The 12478-nt window shown below is 40.0% G+C and overlaps 1 protein-coding gene across 6 annotated transcripts in view; it reads left to right on the forward strand.

Moving 5' to 3' along the window:
- The window catches only part of LOC113988882 (ephrin type-A receptor 6), a 441232-nt gene that overhangs the window by 414515 nt on the left and 14239 nt on the right, over nt 1-12478 (forward strand). For all 6 annotated transcript variants that reach the window (XM_027722867.2, XM_027722865.2, XM_027722870.2 and 3 more), the window contains one exon: nt 12322-12471. In XM_027722867.2, coding sequence (XP_027578668.1) covers nt 12322-12471 — 150 coding nt within the window. The remainder of the gene's footprint in view (nt 1-12321; nt 12472-12478) is intronic.

Genomic DNA, 12478 nt, shown 5'->3' on the forward strand with positions numbered 1-12478 from the left:
AGATGTCAGAGAACAGTCATGGAATCACTGAATGTTTGGGGTTGGAAGGGGCCTCAGAGATCACATGGTTCCAACCCTCCTACTGTGGGCAGGGACAACTTCCACTATCCCAGGTTGCTCAGAGCCCCATCCAGCCTGGCCTTGGACACCTCCAGGGATGGGGCAGCCACAGCATCTCTGGGCAACCTGTGCCAGGGCCTCCCCACCCTCACAGTAAAGAATTTCTCCAGTACATCTGATCTAAATCTCCCATCTTTAATTCAAAAGAGTTTTCCCTTGTACTATCACTATCTAGAAGTGCCAAAAGTCCCTCTCCCTCTTTTTTTATAAGCCTCCTTCAAGTCCTGGAAGGCCTCAATGAGGTCTCCCTGGAGCTGAAGAAATTTTTCTAATATTCAAGTATCCAAGTATAAAATCTGCAGTATCCAAGTAATTTCTACAATATCCATGTGCTACTTCATCAAAATGTTTCCTTCTGATGGTGTCTTACTGTAATATGTCATGGAAGTGACAACTAATATATTACATGATAAAGTAAAATACCCCCTGAGCAAGGTACAGAGATGATAAATTATGTTAATATGTTATTCCCATTTTATTATCATCAGTCAGATGACGATTTAGTGTGATGCATCATCAGAAAAACATAATCTAGTAGGGTATTACTCAAAGTGTTTTGCCATCTGGGGATTACAAGGAGCAAATTTAACTGACTTAGAGGACAAAAGGTATCCCAGTGCTGCGATTCACGAACATCCTAAAGTAAAATATATCAAGGTATAGGAAAGAAATACAAAAGTCTGGGAAATGTTGCTATTGTAAAGGTCAGAATCAGATTCTCCATGTCTGTAAACCAATATTACGCTTGTATAAACACTATATATTAAATTGGCCTTGCCATTAGTGTGACTGGAGCTGCATCAGTTATTACTTTGTTCTGCTAAGTCGTTGATGATGGTGAGGTAGAAACTACCTTGATGTTCAGTGCCCTTTATTCAAACAGTTGCCAGCTGTTGATGTAGCTGAATGCGGATATCCACAGGAAGGCTCCACCACATTTCTGTGCCAAAGTATTCATCATCAAACAGTTGGTCATCCTATCGTTCAACGCTTTGCATGCTGCCATGCTGCAGTGATCTATGGACAATACCAGCATGTCACTAAACCAAATAGAAATCTCAGAGAAACTCTGTGGTAAAACAGCCCTAACTTGGACTGAGAACTACTCTTGTGTGTTCATTGCTCTGAAATGTTTTGGTGATGTGCTTCATCTGTGTTTGTGTCACAGTATGATAATGCTGAGTTGTATCTTCTGCTGCAACTGGATGCGTTTCTGTGATAAGACAAGGAAAAATTTATTTCACCAGAAGCTAATTAATTACACCCTCTCTCCTAGGGCTCCATTACAGACATCAACTGCATTTTCATGCTACAGTTATTCTAGTTCTCAGGCTGTCTTCTGCAACCCCAACAGTGTAACTTCTGGTCTTCTCAGAATCTTCCCACGGCACCTTCACAGTACCTCCAGCTTCTTGCTGTGCTCTACCAGTTCCTCTTCCTTGGTAAAGCTTTGGTCCCTTCCATGTCCCTGTGGCCTCATACAATATCAAACCACTTACAAGTCTTCAACATCCATATACTTGTCTCCCTAGCAGTCCAAATGTTGGCCAGCTAGGTAACTTTTGTTGTGCCTGCAATTGTGCAACCTGATCGGCCCCAGAGCTGCTGCCTGGCCCAGAAGTGTGGTAGCATATTGAGCTCTTCCATCAGGAGAAATACTGTGATCTCTGCTTTGCTTTGGTTGTGGCTCTCATTAAATATGTGGAAAATACATGAGGGATCAGCTGCCCATGTGCAGAGGTCCAATTCTCTCTGGGATACCACGGGCAAACAGATCCCTGCAGAGAACTGGCAGACATGACACAGTGGGGGACCTGCATTTTCCTCAAGTGCCAGCTAGTGAGCAAGTGACAGTGCCTAAAGGGACACCAGACCCATGTTTAGGTGATTTGATCCAGCCTTTGATGTCTTTCCTGTCTCTGCCTTTCCACCATCCATGTCTCTTGAAACTGCCCTTGGTTCAGAGGTGCCAGCCTGGGGGTTGGCTGGCACACGGACGTGCTGGGGGTGCAGCTGCAGCCTGTACACCTCATTTTCTTGGAAAACCAGCAGGGTGGCACTGGGAGCATTTTGGCTTATTGTGGGAGAAAGAGCTGGTTACCACCCTCTTCTCTGACAAGCCTCACTGCCCATCCTGATGGCAACCCATCTCTCATCTTTGTCTCTCTCCATCCCCAGATGGGAGGACAGGATGGTGCCCAGTATTTGACAGGTCCCTGGCCCCTGTCACGCTTCTTGATTCATGGCCCTGGACTCAGCTGCTTCACCTTCATTAGCATCTGTTCTCATCTCCCCTACAATATATAAACCATATTTTTGTGCAGTATGGGCTCACTTAGAGACATGAAACCTGCATGCTTTCCAACAGTCTGGGAGTGCTTTTATTCCTTTTTTTATCTTTTTTTTCCTAATTGAAATTATTTATTGCTGATGAAAGATATGATACCCAAATCTTTACAAGACACTGTCATGTCTCTATGGAGTATACATAAGACTTCCATGTGCTCATCCAGTAGTCAGCCCCCAGTATCTCAGGGCAATATTTTTCCAGATTCTTCTCCTTAGTACCTGGTCGTTTTTCCTTTGCTAAAACTTACTAACAGTAGAACTGTTTATTTTCTTTTATCAAAGGGTTTGGTCACAAAGGATATCCATAACCATGGATAGAGACATAGAAATGTAGAGAGAGAATCAACAACAAAAAACAGATGTCTTGTGATCTTTCAGATAGCCATCTACAATCACAGTTTCACATCAAAGAACACCTCAGTTTGGGTGACTTTCTTTAAAATTAACTTTTTAATGTTTTTAAACTTCCTTTTCGCCAAAACGCTGTTGACATGTGCATCACCCACTTTTTTTCCAGTTGCACTGTTAACCACGTGTTTATATTTTAACTGCAAGTGAACAGAAATCATAGGAAGAGAATAACAGCCTGACTCAGACAGCCACAACGCTGGTGAGCTGCAAAGCTTGTCTCCAAAAGGCAAACAAATAGTAGATACCAAGCAGGACCATAATAAGAGAGTGCACACGCTGTGCACGTGATGCATTCTTAGTTTGGGTTATCGAGCTTTTAGTGGTCTGTGGCTCAAAGACTTCTTTAAATCAGAGGGAGGTCTTCGTGTGTAATATCTGTCATGAACATTTCTTCTGTAAGTTTACCGAGTTGCTTTTGGAGATGTTTGTATTTTTAGAGTCCATGACATCCCACAGCAATGTTTCTTTAAAAAAAATGGTTTTGTTAATGTTTTTAACCTACTACTTGCCATTTATGTTTGATGTACCTTGGTTCTCTGCTCTCCATCTATTATCTGATCCATTTATTCAGGATTGTATGGACCATTTTTACTTTTTTTTTATTCTGTACTTTTTATCACCCGTCCTGTCTTTTTCTACAGATCTGTCAGTATTCCTTGTGAGAGGAAGAGGAGGGGCAGGCACTGATCTCTTCTCTGTGGTGACCAGTGACAAGACCTGAGGGAATGGCCTGAACTTGTGTCAAGTGAGGTTTAGGTTGGACATTAGGAAAAGGTTCTTCACTCAGAGGATGGTTGTGCACTGAACAGGCTCCCCAGGGCAGTGGGCACAGCACCAAGCCTGACAGAGTTCTAAAAGCATTTGGACACCACTCTCAGGCACATGGTGTGACTCTTGGGGATGATCCTGTGCAGGGATAAGGGTTGGACTCCGTGATTCTTGAGGGCCCCTTCCACATTCTGTGATTCAATGTATCCTTGTGGGATCAGTAAGTAGTATGCAGGAATATCCAAAAAAGCCATGCTTTTTTCTTTTCCTCATTATTTTTATAATTCCATTCCATTTTTTCCCTTTAGTCTGCTTTTGAGAAGGGATTTGATAGTGTTAAAGGGCCACCTCTCTGTGTTATAACCACAAGATCTACCTTGAACAGTGATAGCTCAGTATGGAGCCATGTTATTTGTTATGTAAAGTTAGGAGCATTTTATTATGTGTGCATCACTATGACACTGAATTTTGTGGCATTTTATCAGTTTTCAACTCAGTATCCTAGGATCCTTTGGCCAGTTTTTGTGGTCAATCATCATCATCTTTACTACCATGGATGCCTCTGGATTGCCAGCACAATCTTATGTGTTCACAGTCCTGCCTGTATTATGAATTCTACGTACATTGCCAGCAGGACATGAGCATCAGTCTCTGGGGGATGCCACTCTAAAAACTGACCTTTTCTTTCTGCCTGTTTGTTTCCTATCTTTTGACCAGCTACTTATCCATGAATTGACTGAAACTTAAATAACCAGCAAACTCCTTCAGGATGAAATGAAAAGTCACCTAACAAAAATGTGAGCAGAAAACTTAATCCATCAGTTACTAAGATATTAATTCTCCTCTGCACTTCCTGAAGCAGCTGGGGTGAAAACTAAAGCAGTGATACCTGCAGAGTAGCTCAGCCTCGTAATAATTCTGATCATCATCTTTGTGGCACTGTAACTCTTAAAAGAAAAGCCTAATTTTTGTGGTGTTTCCAACCTGTTTCTAGCATAAGTTTTGAAGAAGCCTTAGATAAATAAAATCTCCAGAACAATCTGCATATGAATTCAGTATATACATTCCTGCATTCTCTCTAGTACAGCATCCCAAAGAATGGGCTATGACAATGTTTACTGGAGACAATACTACAGCCTATATGGTGTCAATTTTACATTTAAATACATTTCTCTATGGCCTCAATTTTTCAAGTTTCCATATGCTTCTGAGTTTCTATTGACCACTTCAAATCATATAGTGTGAAAGGAATTATGGCAAGGGGGCTTGGGGGCAAGGCAGCAGAGTATGAAAGATCTGGGCATTATGGCAGCACAGAGAGAGGCCACTTGATTCTTGAAGCATGGGAACTGTTTGCTGTGCATGTCAGCTGGATGTGAGTGTGGGAATCACTAGCTGTGAAATCGTTAATGACAGATAATGACACGAAGTGTTCAAGCAGAGCATGGTAACATCTTATTTCTGATCCAATAATAAACACTTCGTGAAGCTTTGGGCAAGTTGGGGGCATAATTTCAGAGACAAGTCTTCCATGGTGCTTTTAAGGAAGGACAGTGCCCAGTAACATCTTTTTTTTTTTCTCAACTTAAACTACTTGGGTGCAGAGAAATATTTGTGTTTGCCAACTCTGTTCTGCTGGAAGGATGGACCTTGTAGCAAATTCCTTTGTTACAGAGTTGTGCAACATAAGGCAACCTTCAAATAAGCATCTCAGAACAAATCCTTTTCACCTTTTCCATTGACTTGGATAGCAGCAGTACTTGTGTAAGCAAAGTGGATGGGGCTGGATGTGCAGATTGAAGGACTCTGTAGGAGTAACTTGGAAGAAATTGGTTCCGGCTGTAATGTGAGCTGTGCTGACACAGCTGGCAGATAGCTTGGAATTGATGCTCTTGAAAAGAGATAGATCTTTGCCAGAAATATTAGTCTCAAGAAAAATGACATTTTTTTCCTATCATTGCTGTCAAATAGTGCTACAGTTTCTAAAGTGGATTTGGTAGAGATGCATGTTTCTGATATTTAATTTCAGAGAAGTAAAGGGTTTCTCAGTGACTGGGGGCCCAGCACACAATACTGGAAAATTCACTGGTGCATTCTTAATCCTAAAGAAATGTAAAGTCCCACTCTCTAAAACATTATGAAACTCCTTGGCCCCACCTGTCTCACCATTACCTTTCAAAAGACCAATCTCAAAGAGGTTTTGCAAATACTTGTGTTTATCTGTCTTTGTACACTTGTCCGGTCCTTACCAGGGCTCTGAGGACACCACCAGTCCTTACTGGCCTGCCTGGCCTCCACTAGGAATTCTCCCCACAGGCACAGGACCCTGTTCCACCCCAGCCTGGAGCCATCAATCCCTGCTCCAGCAACAGAGCAGCTGGCCAGCCCCAGACCTGTTGGATTGAAGCTGTTTGGATTTGTTGGATTCTCCTTGGCTTTGGTCTGATCTCTGGAACAAATTACTTTGTTCATTTAAAAACCAAACCAATATTTTAAAACTTATATTTCTGGCAAAAATCAGTCTGTTTTCAATGAGCCCCATGTAGATAAAGGCATCATGTCTGACAAGAAAAGGTGTGCACAGTCCAGTTAGTTACACAAACCAGAGGCAATGGCATTAACCACTCGTATTTGCCGTACCTTTGTCATTCTATAGAGTTTTTTAAATTGCGCTGTCAAGAAAATACAAATGCAGGACAGGTGTAAGTGGTCAGAAATATTCACTACCATTTCACTTATGTGGATTTTGAGGGTCAAAGCTATGCATTTTTATCAGCCTTCTTATGATCTCTGAGCCCAAGTGAAGATCAATGCCTCAGAACAGGCAAGGGAGTGCATGCTGAAGTGTGTTGTTTCAAAGGAAAAGGATGGTGCTGCTACTGCTAATGAGAATCTCTGCTGGTGTAGAGGGTGTTCTTGACTTCATTAATTCTTTAATTTTTAGCAAAGAAATTTAATATTTTAATTCTTTAATTTTTTATCTAAAATATTATAGGATAGCGTATATCTTGTCTTTCTGGAGGTTTGCATGTGTGTACCCCACTACTCAATTCATCCATCTGATGGCCTTTAGGGACACAAAATGACAGGTTGAGGTGGAGTATTTTGGAGAAGCATCCTGATTCACCACTGATATTAATGCTGGTCAATGTGAAGTGTTTCTGATGATCTGTGGATAGACATTTTATCTTGTCTGTTTTATTTCTGCCAATATCTCAGGTGCTGATGCTTTCCACCCATCAACAGCTTTCCCTCTTTTGGAGGACACAAATAGATGTGCAGTATAGGAGTTGATATTCACTAAAATTGATGTATTTTCAAAATCAAAAATAACTTGTTCTGAAAATTCAGATAGCTAACTTAGGAGGAAAAAATCAAGTTCCACATATTTAACTTCGGCATTGTTAATCAAGATGTTTGAAAGAAAACTAATATTTTCCCAGAAATTAAAAGCAAATCTAGTCTTTTTGAAAATCAGGGAGTTTTATTCATTTCAATTCCAAGGGAAATGAAAGACTGGTAGAGCTGACTGGAATTGGGCATAACGAGCACAAATTCTGAAATGCCTTTTCAGAGCAGTTTTGTTATCTTGCCATGTAGTTTCTCTGATATTTCAATAGACACTAGAGAAGACTGTCAATAATTCTGAATACTTCTAAATTATGATTTGAGGATGTTAAATTCTGCTATTTGCAGCTTTGCACATGAAAAAATTGAGCATCAAATAAAAACATTGCTCCAGTAAAGTGGCAGAAGGTTTTTGTACAGAATGATGAATTATGTCCAATATTTAAAACTAATCTCTTTCATTACATTTGTCTCTCTTCACTTTGAAGCTCTTTTTTTTTTTCCTCCATGTTTCTGTCATTTTGGGGTAGAGAAAAAGACAGATACTATACTTGTGTCATTGAAAATTATTACATGATTCAGTAACACCATACATAAAGGAACAGTAAGTGACAGATGCATAGGAATTTCTGTGCCAGATCAGACTAATGGTGCACATAGTTCAGTACCTTTTCTCCTGGGATTAGACAGTTCTAGATGTCTGTGCATCTGGAACTGATGGGTTTGGTCCTCAGCATTTAGGAAACCTGCTGCCAGCTCTGTGACAGTCGCTCTGCGGTGTCTGTCATTCAAGGAAAACACAGAACAGGCTTTTCAACAGAAACAGGCATTTATTTCACATTGCTGCTGGTTCTGGGACATGATGAGCCTGATACACTCACTCTGCTCCTGACTGCTCCTGTGTACATGGAGCAGCAGCTCACCCACCTTACCTTCAGCTTTGTAAGGTTCTCAGGGGCATCACTTCTCACTTTAATTAGCTAGCAGGGCATGCCAAAAGCTCTGGGCATCTGACAGGCTTCTTTCTTTACTTCTGTGCCCTCTCTGTCATTCTTCACATCAGGCATTTTGAGTTTGCTGATATATCCCAACCTTTGTTGGGTAGGATAATGGGCCACAGCTGCCAGGCACACTGTTCTGCTGGAGCTTTGAAATATGTTTAGATTTTTAATTAAAGGAACTGTTAATACCTCCTGTTTTCAGAAAGATGTCTAACATGTAAAATCTGAAAAAAAATCAAATGAGACGTGGCAAAAATGCAGTTATGGCCTGTGGGACTCAGTGTCAGTTGCCTCCCTGTAGTTTTTCCACATAACAGATGACAAGCACTTTTTAGTGTTGTCAGCTCAGAGAAGAGATGACATTTTGTGAAGGCTGCCATTCTTTCATGCATAGTTTGAGGTAAAGAATGAGGTGTTTTGCAACATGTAGTTCCAATTCTGCCTTTAAATGTGTGCCAAACTGTGCTGTTGTCAATTCTGTAGAGAAAGTGAGCATGTGTAGGTGTGGGTGAGGGGGCAAATTTCATTTCAAGGGCTGGTCTCTGAGCAGTTCTCCAAGCTAAGCAATGTGAGCCTAATATTCTAATTCCAAGGGGACGCTTGACACTGCACGGTAAAATTGCTTATTAAATTACAATCAAGAAAAAAATCAGGAGATAGACACTGTTCAGCTGGCAGCATGGAGGGAAAAAAAAGGCTGAATTCTAATCATTCGAATAGCAGAGTTAGAGCTATTTCACTACGTGGAAATAAAATTAGGTTGTCACTGATACCATTATTAATGTATGAGAAGATGCAGAAAAACAATTTGGTTCCTAATACCCCTTCTGCCCCTCCTACCCACCCCCAAAAAGAGAGAGAATAAAATAAAAGCAAAATGGACTTGCATAAGGGCTTTCTAATATGGGCAGCTGTGACAGATTTCATTGCTGTAGTAGTACAGTGCAGATGATTTATAAATTACCTTAATTTGAAGGCGAGGCGTTGTGTAAACAGTATTGCATTTATTATTTTCCCAGTTAGATCAAAATGTAAAAAGGCATATCCAATATCAGTAACACTGTTTATTACTCTAATCAGAAACAGGAAATATATTTTCAGCTACTCTAAACCTTATGTGTTCTTTTATTATGCATGAGCAGCTATTACTGCTGTTCAGTCATATACATCTCTTAAGGTAGTCACATTGCAAGCTCTGCCTTTTGAATGGCTTTCCAACAAATAAAACAACCTTTTTGCATAAAAAGGTATTCTGCAAACATAATTAAGTACTGAAATCTACATTTTTATGAACATAACATCTTCATACACAAGATGAATCCATTGGAAAAATTTGAAAGGTTTTGCTTCACTTTGTCATTGGAGCCAGCACAAAAGAATTTTATTTTACATTACAACACTGAACACATCTTGTGCCCTTGAATGTGAACTGCCTTGAATTTGGTTAAGATTCTGTTCTCCAGCCTCATTTTCACACTCAATGAGCCACTACTGTTTCAACCCAAAAGGGATCAGTCAGTAAAGCTGCATCATGAAACTGGTTGTAGAGTCTGATCAGATTCTTTAAAACTCATTTATATTTAGCCAGTAGTCACAAAGCTAGCTTCAAATGCTGCTCAAGATATGCCTTCCCTTTTGAGTATAATTTCGGAATACAAAATCAGATTTATGAAAAGGGTACAGTTTAAAGACCGTTTTCCTCTTATGTTATTCATACTATGTTATAAACATTAAGAGCAAAATCTATAAATATCCAAATGACTCTTTTTTTCATTTACAGATTTGTATTTTCCCTACAACTAGGTATTTTATTATTAACATAAGAATTTTCATGAAAATTAAAAAAATAATGAATTATTAATAAAACTCTCCAGATTAGGAATCTGGCACATAGAAAATTTGTTGATTTATTAGTTTGTCTTGATAAACAAAGTCTTACAGTAACTTAACCACCTAAGCTGGTAGACATTTTTTTAACCTGTCATCCTCTGAGATCTGATAAGATCTGAGACAAGGAAAGAAAGTATGGAAATTTTTTCTTCTGCATCCTCCCTCAAATACTGGTGCTACAGTCCAGAAAGTGTCTTGAATGGGGATAAAGCAAAAGAGACCAAGGGGGATTGCTTGGTAAGACAAGGTTCAGATGGTGAACTCCTGTGTTGGAACAAGTGCTGCTGCTGAGGGAGGGTGTTTAGGATTGTCAGGGCAGTGTCTTTTGTGATGTGGATCACCATGATTTTTGTTTAACTCTTAAAAACTGCATGTATCCAGGTCCAAAGAAGGAGTTAAAATGCCTACCATGACCATGTGGCAGGCCAGGAAACTAATGTCCCCAAAAACCTGCAGAAGCCGGGAAACTAAGGATAGAATTATGTAAGTTAGAAATAAAGGACTAAACCCAAGCCAGGAAAAAGGATAAGGCCCATAACTTTATGTTATGAGGAGATCCTTTGAACTATACTCTGCAGTTAGACCCTAAAACTGGCTGTTTCTCAGAGGACACATCCTTTTGATTGGACATTCCAGTGTAAGGTGTACATTTGGGGCATTGAATAGCTAATTTTTCCACTCCCTCAGGAAGCCTGGACTTGCATATCCAACCAAAACACCACTGCAACAAGACCACGAGATCAAACATCAAGTGCTTTTACCCAATTTCTTTAGAAGATATAAGCATTTCCTGGGGAAGAAACAAGAAATTAGCCTCGTCTTTCCTTGAGGAATGTCTTATCACAGCTCTCCTTTGTCACCCCGTTTCTTCATGCTGGTACCCAAAAAGCATTTGTAATTGCTTCCCAAGTAGAACAGCTGCACCAGGAAGGGACAAAGAGCATCACACACAGCAGGGGGGGGCATAAAGCCTTTTGCACCTCTGACCTGCCAGAGGAGTGATCTGACCACTAGGTTAATGGATTAGGAAAAGGTGGGTAGTGGAGGTATTCGGGCAAAAAATATAGAATTACATTTACCTTCCTACTGCTAAAGTCAGTTTACCACAAGTGAAGAAGCAGAGGCTTTAAAAAAGCAGCTGCAAAATATGTAACATGGTACAAAGGACATCTTGGCTACTGTGATACAACATAAATGTTAACCACGCATTTTTTGTCAGCAACTGAGAGTCAAAGAGGAGTAGTTGGCTTAGTGACACATCACCACAGACACAGAGCTTGGCCTTTGAACAATTTATTGGTACAACAAACAGCTTCTCAGTCAGCCAGAGCGAGGCCTTAACAATTCAAGGACAATTTTTTATATATTCAAAGCAAATGAACAGAGATTTACATACTTGTTTTTAACTTTGGCTTCTCTTCAATTGCCAGACGGATGTTCTAGTTCGTTTCTTCTTTTGTTTCTGTCAGAAATACAATTATAACGCTGAGCAGAATCTGTTACTGCTTGTTGAAAGCAACTGCTGCCGAGTGAGCTCAGCTCTACTGATTGCCTCCTTCTACCATCTAGTGGCACTTTCAGCACACTGCTCTCACCCTCTACTTGTTTTAAAGAGTTCGATGAGAATGATATTAAACATATACTTTTGAAAAGGGCAACGTTTCTGGAGAGGAAATACCTTTCTCTGAAATGGGAATGTAGTTTTCATACATAAATTATTACAGGAGAATAGAAGAGATTCAATGGTCTAAAGAATTAATGTCAGAGAAAAGGTGATTGATTTCCAGATTGATCTGGGTTTTGTTTTTTTTTTTTTTTGAGGTAGCACTTGGATTTTTAGTTGAAAGCTGCAAAATGAAACCATTGAATATTCTAAAGAAATACCTATTAGAAACCCAGTTGGTTTGCTATTTAGCTGGATATTTAAAGGGCACAGCAAGAATTAGAAGACATTACCAAATGTAAAGCTAAATGGAAAGCCTATATTTTCCTTTCTGATTACATAATAGTATTAAGAGCTCTCAGTGTTCCATTTTGCAGCAGATGCTTCTGTTTCATATAAGGTAAAATTTTAAATGTCAATGAACTAGGAATTTCAGGCTTGGGATGTTTTCAATCAAAGAGTGAGTTCTGACTAATTATATGACTAAACACATGAATTATCTCAAATGCATTCTATTCTTTGAACTGAGGTTTGGTTTGTTTCACAAAATGCTGGTTTGGGTGAATTAGACTACAAATGAAACTAAATTTTTATCCGATTCTGAAAGAAGTTTATTTCTTCCTTTCCACTTGCAGCAAACTGACAAGGCAAATTGATAGAAGTCAAAATGTAGAATCTCAGCATCCAGGATACTATTTCTTTTTCTTTTCTTTTAAACATGTGCCATTCCCTATTCTGGTCATATTGACAAGCCTTCAACATGTTTTCCAGGGTGGAAAGATCCCCATAAGGTGGACTGCTCCTGAAGCCATAGCTTACCGCAAGTTCTCTTCGGCGAGCGACGCGTGGAGCTACGGGATTGTCATGTGGGAGGTGATGTCCTACGGTGAGAGACCGTACTGGGAGATGTCCAACCAGGATGTAAGTA

Source organism: Pipra filicauda, unplaced genomic scaffold (genome assembly GCF_003945595.2).
Source record: "Pipra filicauda isolate LSUMZ 115617 unplaced genomic scaffold, ASM394559v2 scaffold310_size866816_pilon, whole genome shotgun sequence".
NCBI lineage: Eukaryota > Metazoa > Chordata > Aves > Passeriformes > Pipridae > Pipra > Pipra filicauda.